General features: G+C 40.8%; 1 protein-coding gene across 1 annotated transcript in view; it reads left to right on the top strand.

Moving 5' to 3' along the window:
- The window catches only part of cerk (ceramide kinase), a 38,547-nt gene extending 21,840 nt beyond the window's left edge, over window positions 1-16,707 (top strand). Inside the window, exons 7-13 of the mRNA XM_068717105.1 lie at window positions 2,238-2,312; window positions 2,533-2,685; window positions 4,232-4,337; window positions 4,827-4,906; window positions 8,033-8,238; window positions 11,748-11,962; window positions 14,423-16,707. Coding sequence (XP_068573206.1) covers window positions 2,238-2,312; window positions 2,533-2,685; window positions 4,232-4,337; window positions 4,827-4,906; window positions 8,033-8,238; window positions 11,748-11,962; window positions 14,423-14,531 — 944 coding nt within the window. The 3' untranslated portion in view covers window positions 14,532-16,707. The remainder of the gene's footprint in view (window positions 1-2,237; window positions 2,313-2,532; window positions 2,686-4,231; window positions 4,338-4,826; window positions 4,907-8,032; window positions 8,239-11,747; window positions 11,963-14,422) is intronic.
- Window positions 16,708-17,941: the final 1,234 nt, after the last annotated feature.

Below are 17,941 nucleotides of genomic sequence, written 5' to 3'. Positions count from 1 at the left end.
AGACCTGATCTCCTCTGTCACACGTCTGTGAGCCTGCTCAAAACACCACTAGTTAGATTTCACTCGCTACTCTCCTCTCTCCCTCCCCCTCTCTGTCTGTCTTTTATCAGTGGCAGTAGGTCCATTTCACCACTTGAAGTTGATCAAAGTTGGGCAGATAGGTTTGAAATGACGCCATGTGGCGCGGTAAGAGAGATGGAGCCTTATTACCTCTCAAGTTGAAAGATTTAATATCAAGCTCTACATTTTTCTCAAGGCAGGGGATGCGTCTTATCCTTCATTTGTTGGCTGAAGAGCGTTGATGATAGACCAGGGCCCGGAGCTATCCTATTAGTTCACTTAACTGAGACGTCTCCTTACTTGCGCCTGATAAAATCATCCCACTGAATTCTTCGTACAAGGTTGCAGCTTTTGAAAGACATGTAACTCTACCAAAGGGCGATATATATTCTGATTTTAACTATGAATAAGAGGTGTACACATGTCAAATACATCTTTGCAGCTTTACCTGCCTGTATAGTCTGTTTTATTACTGTAGATTCTGCAGAGTCCATGAATAACATTCACATTAATGTCAATGTGATATTGTATTTTACTGGTCGATCTAACCAAACTTCACACTCCACATTTATAAAGTCAGTAATTTCAACAAAGACAATAGATTAAATCACTTCCTGTCCACAGCAATGGAGGACAAAGCAGTATTTTTTAAATGGGCATGACTTTTGACACATCCCTTTACAAAAACTGGGTTAGGTCAACCGGCCAGACCAGCTAAGCTGCATGAAAATAACGAAGTACCGAAACTACACTCCTTATGCAATTTTGTATTATATTTCGACTGAAATAAATACAATGTCCCCTATCCTGATAAAAATGTCTATGTTGTGTGCATAAGCGCATGCGTAAATGTGCAGAAAAATTAAGGGTCCCAGTTCTCTTATTCTTGTTTGTGTATGCATCCCAGCTTGTAAGTAGGTATTTACTAAACAATCCAGTAAGTGTTCAACTATGTGGACAGAACAGAAAAAACTTGTTGGATCACATAAGTTGTTGTGTTAAAAAAAAAAAAAGAAAACGAAACATTCTGGTGGGAGGGTGTCTGAGGTGAGGTGAAACTTCTACATATTGGCTTTGAATAGTCAGGGTTTGCTGTTAGTGTAACCTCTGTAAGATGTCTCCTGGCTAAATGAATCTCATGGAGCTGGTCAGGCTTGTGGTAACAGCAGGTTTATTCCACATCTGCATTTATGAAAAAGGACAACAGAAGAATGGTCATCTCTTGCGGACAACAGCGCGTGCTCTGTCTCGTAACAAATCCTCCGTCGCATTGAGGATTACACATTTTGAAATACATAGATACAGTGGTATGATGATACAGTGATCGTATAGTGGATTTAAATTCATGTAAATAAAATAGCTGAAATAGAACAGAAACTGTCTCTCTCTTAAATGTATGAGGAGAAATACAAATAAATATATAACCAAAAATATATTTATACAGATTTCTCACACTAGACTGTTATCTTTTTTAAAGTATTTTTCATTTTATAACAACAATTGTGTAACTGAGTAAACATGCAGACTATAGAAAATACTCCATCTGCATGTTTAAAATATTACCACACTCTATAGAACATGTAACATACCTGCATTTATGAAAAAGGACAACAGAAGAATGGTCATCTCTTGGGGACAACAGCGCGTGCTCTGTCTAGAAAGACGGCGATAGTGTTAGCTAGCTAAACAGGAGACATTTTTACTGGCAATAAAACACATAAAAGACGTATAGTTAACTTAATGAAAACATGGTGAATATAATCTAAGACAATTAATATTCAAACAAATAAAGCCACCTCAACTCTTAAGTACTTATCAAGCTAGTTAACATTATATTGTCCACGGACATTCACAGACACATTACCTCGTAACCAATCCTCCGTCGCATTGAGGATTACCCATAGTCCTTTGCGGCAACTATTCAGTGCAGGTACACATTTTCAACAGCAGGTGGCGTAGTTTTCTCATTTAGCAGGATTTAACCTGAACCTTTTCAACTATGTTACATAAGCAAATATTATTTTATTTGTTTTTTGCTGAAAATGGTATATGTGCGAGTGATTTTTATATTACATTTTATTGGTAAAAAGTTGTTTTTTCACATCACAGTGTCTTTAACCTGTCTATACAGGGGCTATAATGGCTGACCATCGATCTGTGTGTCTCTTATCCAACAGGGTCCACTGATTGTATCTGCTTTGCCACAGTGGGAACCAACGATCCAGTTACTTCTGCTTTACACATCATTGTGGGTGAGTTAGTAATTGAAAGACTCATGGAAGACTTACAGCACACTACGTGTCAGGGTGGCATGCTGATTACATTTTCTGTTATCAGTGTTGCGTGTGAAGCTACAAACAACCTTTGAGCGATTATTACAGCAGCTAGTTTTCAGTTTCATGTTCATGTGTATGTTGCGGCGACAAAGTAGGGAGTTGGCTTTCTATGACTCTGCTGGGTGTGTCTTAACAGGGGATTCCCAGCCGATGGACATGTGTTCAGTTCACCACGACGACATCTTTCTCAGATACTCCGTCTCGTTGCTTGGCTACGGTTTCTATGGTGATGTACTGATAGACAGCGAGAGGAAGCGATGGCTGGGTCCTGCTAGATATGACCTGTCAGGTATGAGGGCCATCATTTTCTAAACTTGAGTGAGTCTTCAGGCTAAGCCTACCCACACACTTTATCCTTTTTCTAAAAACCCTTGGCGCACTGACCTCACACAGGCTTTTTTTTTTAATGTGAGGTAACCTTGAGTTCATCCCCGAGCTTGCTGGTCCAGCTCCAGGTCAAGACTTTGGAGGATTAAGATATGAATCTAACACGCAGCCTTAAGCTTGTGGGTTTCAGTGCAAGCATTTGTGTAGCTCAGTAGTTGGACCCACCAACACCAAAAAGGCTCACCAAGATTTTTCTTCCCACTCAGGCTAAAGGCATGCACACTGCTTTAAACAACTGCATTGGTGAGATCAATTATTAAGCAAAAACCTGGAACGTACAGGCTCATTTATGAATGAAAATGTCCCCAGAATGCCATATTTAGGACATATCCATTGTAAAGTTCTAGTATCCTTAATAATGATAAGTAGCAACCAAGAGAGATCGACAAAACAAGACCAATCATCAACAGCAATGCTAGCAGCTCTGTGAGGCTGTATTTAGGCACAGTGGTGCTTTGAAATGAATGCTAACATCACAATGACAATGCTAAAAACTTAATGCTAAACAGTTGTAATTTTTACCATGTACACCATCTTAGTTTGGCATGTTAGCGTGCTAATATTAGCTCATTCGTCTAATTAGTGTAATCTACCATTCAATTAGCACCGTGAGCTGGGAGGTGCCAGCTCAGCTGTCGCCATCTTGAGAGCCATTAAAACGCAATAGAAATGCTCCCAATCTTATATTTAGCGCCTTTAAAAGCTGGGGTCGGCAACATAAGCAAGATTTTAAAACACCCAACTAAAAAACACCCAGCCAAGTGCCAATTGCTTTTTCAGTGAAAGTACCTAGCAGCACTAGCGTTAAATTCGCTAAATGTTGCGAGAAATTTGCCAAGTCGGCTACACTGACAGCCCGTATACAACGAACATGGCTGTTGGTCACAACTGTCAAGCTAGCAGCTTGTGGAAGACTCAGGTGATGTGCAATGATTGCACAAGCGGGTAGACAGGCAGGTAGCCTGCCCAATCATTCAGGCCGAATGAAATTATTGACATGCTTATTATTATTATTATTAGTAGTAGTAGTACTTGCTGTCAGGATGTAAATATAATTTAATACAAATATAATACATGACCTGACCGAGCCTTAATTCAATTGTATATGCAGAAATGAGCATGGCTCAAGCACAGAACTAGATACGCTTTTTAAATTTGTTTTTATTAATCAGGCCTCAGGGCTTCCAAACACAACAAGGCATTTAACTGTGTACTTTTACTATAGCATTATCACTAAACTTGCTGAAAGTATTTTTTTTTAACCCAGTTAAACCTACAACAGCCTCTAGAGAATAGAGGAATTAGAATAGAAAGATAAGGAATAGTGGTCCAATTAGTTATGCAGATGTGTCGCTTAAAGAACTTAAGCTGTAATTAGGATAAATTAAACACAACAAATAAAACATATTGACATGCATTATGTGGCCCACACTGTGTTTGTGTTCCAGGCGTAAAAACCTTTCTGAGTCACAACTACTATGAAGGCACGATCTCTTTCCTCCCTGCTGAGAACAACATGGGGGACCCCAGGGACAAGCTGCAGTGTCGATTCGGGTAAATAAAGCATCAGAGATATCCATTTCTGCAGCTTTTTCAGCACTGTTTTACAATGTGCTAACTTATCTGATGCACTTCAATGGTAGCAGTGCACCTGCCAGAGCTTAAATGGGATAGTTTACGTTGTCAGGAAGCCTATCTGATTTATTGTGAATTTGGAAAGCGCATCACTAAGTGCTTTGTTTGTTTTTTTAGATGCTTTGTGCAGCCATTGTTTGCGTTTGTTATGGGGACCGAAGGGAGCTGAAAAGCATTAATATGCCATGTTTCCTGACATCTTATTTTACCGTAAAAAGAGATATGACTGTGCGTGAGAAAGGCTTCTCTGGCTGCAGACTCCTTAAATTGCGAAACGCAATGCAAGTTATTTTAAGGTGGACTGAATGTATTCCTCCCAATGAGTCATCTAAGCTTGTTAACACCTTGAATGTCACAGCAACCCTGATGGTTTGATGAATGTAAAACACGGTTACGCTGATATTTCAGGTGCCGCGTCTGTCAACACAAGCCCTCATCAAAAGACACGCAGTGGGAGATGTCAGAGGAGAAGGAAAAGTCTGATAAAGGTATGAGTTTGGGGTTATTACTCGTAAGGTGTCAAATTAATCACACCTGAAAAGCCCATTTCTCATTTCTCTGCCTCGCTGTCTGCTTGTTTGCCTATTTAGAAGCCATTTCTAGACTTCTGAGATGTGTGAAAATAAGTATTTCTAAAGGGTGCTGTTTGAGAGGAAAGACAAAAAAAAACAAAAAGGAGATGAGACAATCCCACGCTGTCTTTTCCCTTGATGCCACTCTCACACAAATCAGGGGAGATTTACATTCTGCAGTACCTGAGGAGGACTGAATGTAAATAACAACATCATCTTTTCCTTTTTCAAATATCTCCATTGTCTGTTGCGGTTGTTTTTCTCCAGCGGCATAGGAAAATTAGATTCTTGATGAGTTATCGACGACAAAATATAAACAGATTTTAGTGACACGGCACAACTCCCCGTCGCGCCCCTCCGGAGCCTTTTATTTTTTTTTGCCTATCGATTTCCAAATCTCCCGCATGCATCCACCCCTGCGTCTGCTTGATGAGATTACATGTCCCCAGACGAGGCGGGTGTCCGTCCACTCAGGTCCGAGTAGGACAGCGTCACCTCCTGTTTTTCCCGCGTCCCCCCCCCCCCCCCCCCCCTTGACGCACGCATTTCATTATCTACGATTCTCTCAACCCACTGACAGCAGCAGTGCAAACCTCTGGAGGGCAGACGAAATACAGACTCCTGTGCGTGTGCGCCATGGCATCTGAGCTGCAAAGAAGCTGTGTGTGTTTTTTTCCCACTCTAATTAGTGTCATGATATGAAGTTCAACATTTTCTGTCCTGGCCTGGCTATCTGGGACTTCTTATGGAGAGTGTGTTTGTGTGTGTGTGTGTGTGTGTGTGTGTGTGTGTGTGTGTGTGTGTGTGTGTGTGTGCACGTTGGGGTGGGGGGTTCCTGTGTAAATATGAAAATAGAGCACAACCTGTTTGTGTGCGATGTGTGACAGACTCCCCGCTAATCAGAAAGAAATTTGGCTTCGCCAGCTCTGACAGGTGGTTTGCCTCACGCCAGTGCTGTCGTTTGTTTTGCGATTTTGTCTTATTCTGGGGTTTTTTCCCTCCCTGGCACGGGAAATCTCAAGGCAACTGCTAAATCAATGAGGCATCCCTCTCTCTTTCTCTCTCTCTCTCTCTCTCTCTCTCTCTCTCTCTCTTTCTCTCCAAATGAGCCAGCCTCTCCTCCGAAAGCAAATACTCATTTGGAAACATTCTTCTAATGCGGAGCCTACAGTCCACAGTTGGATTTGTTGTTGTTGTGTTTACTTTCAGCTTTAATCACTGCGTACAATATCGTTATTTTATTTTTTTTATGAAGACTCTGAGGGCTTGTTATTATCTGTTCGCGTTATCACCTCTGTATGTTTGTTTATGCAAAATCGGGGGGGGGGGGGGGGGGGGGTAATGAATCGTTTTGCTTTCCGAGATCACATAATTTTCCCTCTGAGGTTTGGATGTCTGTGATCACTTTTTTTTTCTGCCCCGCTTCCTCCAATGACTCTCACCCCGGTGACGAGCGCTGGCAGCCCCGTGGGTGATTCTGTGTCTTTTGATACGCCATCAACGGCAAACAGTCGCTAATCTCCGAGGAGCAGAGTGGTGATTTGTGAAGTGCAACCGTCGCGTCTGTCATTTGAGATTCGGAGGCCGCTTGTGCATTCAATCATAACAAGCAAACTTGAGGTTAATCCAATCAGTCTTCTATCTATGTGACCTCCTCTTTAGATGCTGTCAACCCTTCCTCGGCTAAACTTGATTGCATTTTAAAAACAGACGACGCTCAGCTCTCCTAAAAGGGTAACACACATAACTTTCAGCATCAATATTTCTATCTTGGCTCCATTGTCAGGGTAGCGCTGCCCTGAGAATTCCTTGCCAAGACATCTGGATCCTAATGGACCCTCATCAGCATGACTGCTGATGTGAAACAAGCGGAGAGCTCTCGCTTAAGGACTCGTAAAGCATTTGCAAAATACACTATCATTTCAAAACCAAATTTGCAGAGATTATTTGTTTCAGTCGAACATCAGAGCCTCTGGAAAATCAAAACTGGATGCTGAAGGGAATCTAAACTTTGCTTTGCCTTTTACATATTCATGATGCGTTCTGAGTTTCTATTTTTAACCGCGTGTAACCATGATGCTGTTCAGGTTCTATTGGGTAATGAAGGCTTTACCAGAAACAACCGAGTATTCAATGGCAAACACCACAACAATACTATTTTGTACTGCTGGACAAAGTAAGCTTTTAAAAGACTTTTTAAAAGTGACAAATTATTTTTTTTAAGAATTTTCCATTGCTCCCCAAAACGTTGCTGGCTTTCAGGGGCCCTCGGACCTCTCGAGACCCCCGATATTTTGCACACCGATCTCTCATCTTACTTGTGCAAGTTAATAGCTGAGAGCTGGTAGAATACTCTAAACTAAATCTAATGTGGCAGGTTTGCAAATGCCGCAGCGCTGCTTTGCATTGTAAATTAATTACAGTACAGTGTATTCACCGCAGCTCAAAGTCTGTTCATTTTAAAGTTTCAATGTCAGATGGAGGGGATTTTATACTGCAGTGAAAAGAGAAAAGTTAAGTAAACCACAAACTATGACCAGAAAGGTGTCAAAAAAAATATAAAAAACCCAATTGAACAATTGCAGGTGATTGTGTTTCCGCAGATTTCATTGCGTGAATGTGACAAATTTCATCCGATGTGGAGTATAGTTAAATTATATATATACACCCCACAGGTATATAAAAGACTGGAAACCTTGATGGATGCTGTATTTCATTTAAATGTTTCTTAAAGACGCAATGTGTAGGATTTGGATGAGGTTGCAGATTGCACACGTGTAGGTGAACCACCTTGGCCAGCATGAACACACCAATGGTTTGTCTGTTCTGGTCTACTATAGAAACATGGCGCCCAGTTCCATGAAGAGGACCCGGTTCATTCTAAACAAAAACTCAACGATTCATATTTTTTTTCACGAAGGTCAAAATACAATCTTCAGGTGCATCACTTATGGTCTGCATTTTATCTATCATTGAACAAGAATAACTTTTTACTTCAGAATTATGCACAGTTAAGTAAACTTGACTCTTGACTTGTTTCAGATGGGAGCGGAGGTTGGAGTGTGATCCGTGGAAAGTTTATTGCCATTAATGCGGCCTGTATGAGCTGCGCGTGTCCCCGCACTCCGAAAGGCCTCTCGCCCTCCGCTCACCTCGCTGACGGCACCACAGACCTCATCCTAGTCAGGAAGTGCTCCCGCCTGGACTTCCTCAGACACCTTGTCCGACACACCAACAAAGAAGACCAGGTAGGAGTGAAGGAGGTGTATGATTAATCTTCACAAACACTTCCTAAGGTATTACCCACCGGGAATATTATTCAATTTATGATTTCATCCCTCTAAAGTAAGTGTCTATACACGGTGTATGAGACATGCTCTGGAGAATATCTCTATGATCTGTATTCAGCAAGGATAAGAAAAACAGATCCTTCAGAGAATCACTAAAATAAAGCAAAACTTTTCAATTTCATCCTTTCTAAAAAAAAAAAAAAAAAGCCTTCCATCAATCACTTTGCTGCAGTATCCAGCTCTCGTCGTCAGGAGTTGCTCGATCTGTGCACGGATGAATTGAGTGTGTAAAGACTGTAAACGAGTGAGAAGAAGGCAGGAGTTTGCTCACTTGCTGTGCTAGCACCTCCATTTGCTGACTCGGCTCAATTTCCCATCTATGGTTCACTTTAGTTCAAATGCCTTAGCCCTCGTGCCTTCCCACGTATCATAAATAACCCCCACCCTGGTCCAGAGAGGCACTGGTTATCGCTGCATCAGGGATATGCTGTAGGGGAGAACAGGCTGATACCAGACTAATGCCCTTCTAGGATGCATTAGTAGCACAAGTAGCACAAGTATTGCCAGGGGAAGTCTGGTGATTAGTAATTATTACCTCAGGATGGACCTCTGGAAGTTTATCCCATCTAGAAGGAACCTGTAAGTAATTTCATCGACAGTAGCTGCCTTGGTACAAGTGTCCAATTGCAAACCGTGTTTTGAGCTCAGACTGACATCCTGAGGTAAACATTTTGACTGTTGCAGCCAGTGTTTGGATTACAAGGACGGACATCAATAAGATATGATTAGATTGTGATGATATGTCTTTGCAGCTTTGAAATGAACATAATTCAGCAGTAGAAAAAAGTTTGATACCAAGAAAAATAAATGATAGAACATACATGCTGCTGCTATCAGCGGAAATTTTGCAAATTGAGGAAATTGCTGCTTTGTGTGACATGAAGCGTGTCCTTGGAATACCGCGGTCGCAGTAAAGCACATTACATCCAGATGATTGAATGAAATAACCAATGTGTTCAGGCAAAATCAAATCAACAAGTGAGTCAGTAAAACATTTTCATATTGCGCTTTTCAGAGACATTAGTCACAAAGTGCTTTACAAGGGGATTTAACAACAAGACATTTTTTTTATAGAAGATGAAATCACCACAACAGCCATGTGTTTGCAAAACTAGAAAAAAATAACTTTGCCAAGCGACGCTAATGCAGAGAATGACTCCAATACTTACAATCATCCCCCTCTGGATGAACTGAAATAACTTTGCTGATTTCATTTTAAAATGTACTTTTCATCTGGTACCATTATCAGGTCAAAGCCGGCCCAAAATGACTTTTTTCCCCATTGACTTACATTGTTAAAGAGACATCTGTAACTCAGCGGATAATTTATTTTTTTAGGTAAATCAAGATGACAAACATTATACCTAGCATGTTAACTTTGACAATCTGAGCATGTTAGCATGCTGATGTTAGCATTTAGCTCGACCACACTGATTCGCAGGAAGCGACCAAATTGCCGAACATCGCCTCCAATACTTCTCACTCGTGTCAATGCTTGCAAGCTAGTAATTAGCTTGTTCATTAGCTAACATCGTGTCTACAAGCCACATGCACTTTCTCCCAAAATGTACATGTTTTTTTTCCAAGAATCAATTTGTTTTTGTTTGTGTCTGTAGTCCTTTCTTTGTTCAATTTCCAACAAATCACAATGGAGTTTTCACAGGAATTTAGTTCTCAATTGCAGTTATGAAAATATATCTAACTTTATGCAACTTGCGTTTTTTTGTGTCCCTGGTCAGTCCCGCTTCGCCTGTATACCCACAGTGCCTTCCCAAGAGTTTGGCTTGTGTCCCATATAGAATGAATTGAGATTAACTTGTGTACTGCCTCCAGTGGGTCTTTACCTTTTTTTGCTTTTGGTCATAGAGATGTCAGATCTCTCTAATGGAGAAAACCAAACAATATTATCATTGACCGTCTAATGACCACAGATCGTAGTGTGGTATTGCATTGAAAAGACATGATGCAGTGCGTCTGTAGCTCAAGGCTGTCTTTGCTGCTTCACTTGCAACACAGAAAGGTAGACAAGTAGTCATATAAGTACGGTGAGTGGGACTTTGCATCAGAGTTCACTTAATATCAGCATCACTGTCCAGCCAAGCAGAGAGAAACAAGGAGTGAGAAGCCACTAAGCGTATTCATGGCCTTGTCAGAAAGCCTTTTAGGCAGACAGTCCAGCATGAATGCAAAGCGGCTCCAGTCATAAAATGGGTCTGATGTGAAGTAAATGGCTGTCACTCCACTTTTGGGATGAGAGAGGGCGAGAAAGGGAGAGAAGGGAGAGAGAGAGAGGGGAAAAGGGAAAAAGAGGTGAAGAAAAGAGTCAGGAATAGAGAGAAAGTGGCACCCCGTGAAGTAGAAGAAAGTGCGCTGGACAGAGCTGAACCTTTCTGCGACACTGAGTGAGATGAAAGGGGACTTTGACAAAATTATTTCTTTTCATCTCTCTCTTTCTTCTTCTCTACACTCCGTCCGTTTACATAGTTTTTATGCACCTCCATTTTATCTGACCTCTTCTCTCCCTCCCTCCATTTCGCATTCAAACTTCTCTTGGGTGTTTTTCTTTATCGTATTTGGGGGAAAGACGAATAAATCTACTTGTAGTTTTACTTTCCATTATAAAATCAGAGTCCATAGACAAAGAACCAAGTAGAAATTAACTTTTTACCTCACCCACTAGGAGCCTGTAAACTGAAGAAGAATTACATGGCAAGAATTGTTTTACTGCCCAATATGATCTTCATATTTCAGAGAAATAGCACTGAATAGCACTGAAAATGGGCATAGATGCCTCTGCCCAGTGCTATTTTGTGTGTACAATTAGAATAGTTTATGTTCAATTTAAGACATTTAAATGTCTGAATAAAAAATTAATGAGCCTGAGTTTTAATGAACCCCAGTCAATTTATCTACCAAAGACAAATAATTGATATAATAGATTCACTTTTTAGTTTGACCTTAATCCATCAAATTGAGGCTGAGGCACTAAAATGATCTTTTCTTAAAAGTTAACTTCCATCTTCAGCATACAGTGTGTGCCTTTATCACTTGTATGCAATTGTGTTCTGCATGGTGTTTGTTAATTCACTGTGATTGAAGCACCCTTGTGGAAACACCGACAATAGAGTAACCATGAAAATACTTGAAAAAGACTCAAAATGCATTCGACTCTAAACCGCTTTTTCCTCAAAAAAACAATTTTACACAAAATTTAACTTGGTGAAGCCCACAACAAAGATGGACTCTTGTATTCCCTCTCAGGCTCCTGCAGTTTGAAATGAAACTCTTCAAGTGCTTCTGGAGAGAGGCGGTCTTAACCTTTGCACCATCTGTGTGCACATCTGTTCCCTCATACATCCTTCCATTCATCTCGCCTCCTCCTCTTTCATCTATTCCTCATTTCCCAGTTTGACCACTCGTTTGTGGAGGTCCACCGGGTGAGGAAGTTTTGTTTCCAGCCGCGGCACCATGAGCTGGTTTCACTAGAGGACATGATTGAGAGTCCAAAGAAGACAGGCTTCAGTCCCATATGCTCGGCCCAAATGACCTGCAGCTACAGCACCTGCCACAGCAGCTGGAACTGCGATGGGGAGATCCTGCCCGATGCTGCCATCCAAGTCAGGTAACTAATCACACAATTACCTTTGAATGTACAATACAACTTCCTGTCGTAGTTATTTAAAGCACTCGCTTTTCCACGTTGTGTTAGAAATAAAGAAGTTGTTCAACTCAAAACTAAAGAAAGTCAAATCTGAGGTGCAAACAAACACTCATTTCGACTCAGCACCGGCAAAAACAATGAAATGAACTGTGATTTACCAGTAATGATGAATGTTTTGCCCATATATATGGCTTTTTAATGTTGTAAAACTGAAACAATCATTGTGACTGCTGAAGACAGGCGTGGTTCAATCACTTTTCCACTGTGCCAGCTTTTTTTTGCGTTTTATGAAGCCTGTGACGAAGAAATTAACTTTTTGAGGCGATGAAGACAGACAGGATCTCTCTTTCAGCAGAGATGAGGACTGGCAAATGGCTTTGAATCGGTGCACACAATATTGTAGAAGAGGTGTAATGAAAAAAGCTGTGAAATACTTGCGGGGCTCATATTTTGCACCAGAAAGAGACTGTTCTTTTTCTGGGTATTGCAGACATAATCTCCAGTTTAAATTTCTCTAAAGTGTCTCTGAGTATCATGACTTAAAGCCTAAGTAGAAATAGATGATGTTCTGTATGCTTAACAGCTCTATATTCATAGTGCACTCAAGTAACACTCACACGTCCAATTTTTAGCCATGCTAGCGTTGTGGCTCCATAGACAGCCATGTTGGTTGGTATGTCGGTAGCTGTACTGCACAATGCTAATTAGGAAATGCTAACACACTTCACTAATATGGTGAACGTGGCTCACATTATGCTAAACATCACCTTAGTAGCATTGTCATTGTCAACATCTTAGCATGCTGATTTAGCATTTAGCACAGTTTCAAAGGGCTGTTGGTCATGGTTGTAATCTCTTATTCATGTTGTCCTGGCACAACACTATTTGAAAACAGGCAACAGACCATAACAGAAGATACAACGTTTCAAAGTACAACATAAATGTCAGTATGTAGACAATAAATAGCACCATTTATGCAATTAGCTACAGCAGCTGGTGTTAGCGTAAATACAGAGGAAACATCTCGCCTGACCGAGCAACCAGCAGAGACTCAAGGAAGCAAATTTTTGTTTTACACTTTTTTTAGTTAATAGTTGGATTGTGTTACCATTCTACATTTCCAGTCTTAATGCTAAGCTAAGCTATAAAGTAAATCTGAATATTTCCCAAAATATTGACCTTTTCTTTGAGACACATACTAGAGGGTTTCAACATGGTGAAGGAAAAGAAAGTCATCTTGATGGTTAGCAGTAGCGTTAGCTGGTGAGAAAGAAGTTCTCCTACTTGGCCAGACAGAAATGATAGCAGCAGTGCCATTAGCGCTGCTCGTGTCCAACCGTCTGGAGACTCTTTCACTGTTCCCTACTGGACGATCTTGGCAACTTGGTGGAATTAACCCCCCTCATTATTCTGGCCCTGTCCACGCTTAAAGCTTCTTCCACTATCAGATCTCTATACAGCCGGTGTGGCACTGCTGGACGCATCATTTATTTCATGCTCCATTGTACTTTGCCAATGATGCATGGCGCTGTAATGTTGCTAATTTAACAGCCCTCCCCATGTTAAAAGGCTACTCCCCTTTAATTAAAGCAGAAGTCCGTCCTTTTATTGCCTCTTCCTCTCCGCTAATCGCTCTTGGAGTGAGCCAGCCAGAGTGCTGCTCGGATAATTAATGGTAATAGCCCAGGCGAAACGGAAAGAAAGGAAGAGTTTTGCATTGGAAGTGAAAAATACACATTTGGAAAAGGAGCTCGACCTGCCACAGTGATTGAACCAAACAATTAAAACAAGCTAGTGATGGAATTATAACCCAAACATATAGTGCTACCTTGATTTTAGAGTAACATATGTTTACTGAACTTGTGGTATTTTTGTTTCATGTGTGAATGGCATTCTGGAAAAAAAAAAATTCACATTGGGTTGAAAATGCTAAGTTACTGTGCTGTTCCATCATAATAGTAAACAACAGGTGTTTCTGTAAAAATACAGGTGTCATTTAGCAGACAAAGGCACAGGCAGTAATTGAGGCTATACTGTATGATAACAGCCATCTATCCTGTTCACAGCTCATTTTCTGCCTGTGCACTTTTACTTTTTATTGTATGTGCATTATAGTGCGTCAGCCCCATCTGTATTCTAACATCTGTTGTAGGTGTCCCTTTAAAGATCTTCATACTTAACACACCACAAAGATTGTCTCATCCCGAATTTGCTTGTCAAGTATGCACACAGGGGTGCCGTTCCATTGCTTTTACATCTGCCACATTGACAGTAAAGCCTCATTGAAATGAGTCATTAAGTTGATGGTTTGTTATTCAGGCTAAATGATGCCTCGTGTGCTTCTTTTTATGTTTGTGTGTGTATGTATGTGTGTGTGTGTGTGTGTGTGTGTGTGTGTGTACACTCTGTTCCCCTCTGCAGTGTCCAGTGCCAGTTGATCAGGCTGTTTGCCCGTGGTATTGAGGAGCAGCAGCAATGTTTGTTAGAAGACCCGCGTACACTGTGGGCCGTGAAGCCAAGCACACACTAGTCAGTGGACTGAGAGCTGGACGGGACATTCAGCTGCTGGAAAACAAAAACTGAGTTGCACTTGGCACGACTTTCCTGGAAAAAAAGACATAAATCCCATCAGCGTAAATCCCAAACGCTGGCGCCCCAACCCTCCTTAGTGTATTTGCTCAAATTAAACTTGCAGGATGTCCTCTCAATGCACAAGACGGTATGGTAGAAAAAGCTGACACGGTTCCCATCAGTAGCCGTTAAGAGGGAAAAAGGCCAAAGAGAAGATATACTAGCTATTGCATGATTTGTTGTTACTGAAGAGATAGTTATCTCCTTGCGGCCATTTGGGAGTGTTATGTGCAAAATTGTGTGCCTAATGCAGCTTTTACAAACCCAAAATATGATATGCCAGTGCTGCCATATTCAAACCTCGGTTTCAGCTTCTTCTTTTTTTATATCAGTACTGTTTTTGAAAATGGAAGATTTTGAAGCCCAGAGGATCTCATGCCACCACATGAAATGGCTGAGCTGGACTGAGCTGGGACAATCGGTGCTGCCATGAAGGAGAACACAAATAGGATTTCTCCCTGTGTAGCAAAGAGAGACAGCTGAGGAGATACTGCTTGGTGAGAGGGACGAAGAAGAAAGGCCTCTGAAGTACACTGATAAACTGACATAAAATGAAAAAAGAAAAGAGAATCATGAAAACTAATCTTCCCTCTTTTTAGGGAAAAAAACCCATTTCATCTGTGACTCAGGTGGAAGCAGATATGAGCCAGGGGCACTAATGAAAAGAGCTGAATACCCTGCTAATACACTAACAGGACCCCGGTGGATTCTGGGTAATAAGGCAAAGTGGTTGCTAAGTGATTTGGTGTGTCTCAGCACTGCTGCGGTGCACCTGTGGCTCTAAGCTCTGCTCCTCCCTGGCCAAAAACTACTGACGGTTGACTCATCACCTGGGATTAGCCAGAATTACACATGGTTAACTGTATTAAAGATAATCTATTGTGTGGTTTTGAAATTAGCCCCATTAGCTCATTTTTTGTAAAGTCAGACCATCAGAGAATGCTACCTCTGCATTGATAGAAACTGTTTTAAACCACATACACAATAATGATACGTTAGGGTATGTTGTGTGTTTGTGTGTGTGTGTAGGGTTAAGTGTGTTTTCCACAATCCCTTTAGGGGCGTGCAATCATTGGAGTGTGTGTGCGTTAATGTAGTTGTGAATGTGCCAGTGTGATGAGTTAGCTCTATCACAATTAGCCTCACGACTGCCGTTTTGCAGATGCTCTCTCACTGCAGCCAACACGCTGCCGACACAAGCACCTATAGAGGAGCAAAGACAGGCACACACACACACACACACACACACACACACACACACACACACTTTCTGTTTTTCTATGATGTTTCTGATATTCAATGTCTTTCTGTGTCTCTCTCTCACATACACACACACACACACACACACTTACACACACACCTTAACTTCTAACACCATAAAAGGCTGTTCCTCTCTATGAATCCTCTTCAACTATGTTAATACTGACTCTGGAGGTCTATTATGTTTTCCCTTCATTGCCCACTTTTGTTAGTTAACAGTATGATGTCAAGAGTTGGATGCTTTTAAATCCTCTATACACACACACACACACACACACACACACACACACACACACACACACTCTCACTCAAATGTACATGTAGACACAGAAACTGGGGAAGCTTTCAGGTCTGACCATTTGAAAAAGCTAAATAATTTAGCAATGTATGACAGACAATGCAAACAAAGTCGAATTGAAATTTGAATTCCCACTCACTTTTGTGTAAACAAACTATATCGATACGGCAGCTGTTGGAAGCTAGCAGGCTAGGAAAACTAGCTTGCACCCATAGCTTCCACTTGGAAAGCTGACGCTAGTTAGCTTAGCTTGCTAACGTTAGAACTGATTCCCAGACATTACTTATTTTTATGCTAAAGAAAATGAATAGTCTTCTAGTTTATGCTATTTCAGTAGCTGCCGAGTGCCTACATTCGTACTTGATTTGTTAGCAAAAATAATTCTTAGTTTCAGTTTGACTTAAAGTTTTTATGCAATCTTGCTGTTCTCCATTATCGAGTCAACACATAAGCTGTGATGTGAGTAGATATGTGATTATTTTTATGAAAATGCTCAATAAAGTGCTTTTGAAATTTGGTTCTCTTCATGTTCTTTGCTCTATGTTCATGTTGTGCTTGATGCATGCGATAGTACAGTCCCTCCTTTTCTCTCTCTCTCACACACACACACACACACACACACACACACACACACACACACTCCCACGGATGCACACAAAAGGTCAGCGCTCTCTTGCTCTGGCTTTCTCAATCTCACTCTTTCGCTCTTTCTGTCTCCCCGTATGAGTGGAATTTAATAGGGTGCTCTGATGTGAGCGAGATGTTTCATTAAAGAACATCAGACATCAAAGGTCTCTGCTGAGATGGAGTGGTATTTCACCAAAAAAAAAAAGTGCCAAAGAGTAATCTGAATTTCCCCCAAATCTTCGAGTTACAGACGATGCAGGTTGTCCTCGTTACCTACAAGCAACAGAGTCGAACCAAACAGCAATGTACATTTCCTGTTCTTTGGCAAGTGATAAAAAAGGAATTTCTTACGTGTCTTGGGCCCGCACCATCTTTTACAGCCAATGCACTGGTAACTAATACACTATTTCAAAGTGATGCCAATTATTGGGTGCCACTGGAACTCAAAGTCAATTAAGGGGAGACACCTCAGGTAAATAGGGTAAACAATATTAACTAATAGATATTGCCATGAAACTGCCTACGTTGATGATGTACACTAAGACAATTATTTTTGTAATAGTTTTCTGAAAAGAAAATGCGGCCTTATCTTATTAATTGCCAATGTGCATACATTTCCAGAGCAGAAATGTGAACATTGGATAAAAGGTAGGTTTCAAATTAGTTTACTCTGTTGTCAAATTAGAGTCAATGTTTTTTTGATTAGCTACATTAAGACAATTATTTTGCATTACAAGTTTTCTGTCATTTTATGTTTAAATATGCAAATAATGCATTATCTCTTACTACAGATGCAAATAGACAAAGTAGTACAATAAGCACCTACATGTGTATTTTGTCAAGAAGATATGTTATGGCAGCAAAATAGCCTAAAATCTGTAAATTGACCAATGCATGAAAAAGTACATGTTTGCCTGTGCGTCTTAAAGACAATATATCTAAGTCTATTATCTAAACCCTAAACCCTAACAGGCTGATGTATCAGCCTCTCCTCAGGCCTAACAACACAATTAGAAGTGAACAAGACATAGAAATGGTAATACTAAATCACGATCCACATTACACAAGTTAATGAAATAATTATATGGAAAGCATAAAGGGCTCCATTAATTTTATATTGTACT

This window comes from Cebidichthys violaceus, unplaced genomic scaffold (genome assembly GCF_023349555.1).
Source record: "Cebidichthys violaceus isolate CVI_PGR_0920_01 unplaced genomic scaffold, fCebVio1.0.p SCAF_21, whole genome shotgun sequence".
Taxonomy (NCBI): domain Eukaryota; kingdom Metazoa; phylum Chordata; class Actinopteri; order Perciformes; family Stichaeidae; genus Cebidichthys; species Cebidichthys violaceus.
This window is presented reverse-complemented; position numbering and strand designations above follow the sequence as displayed.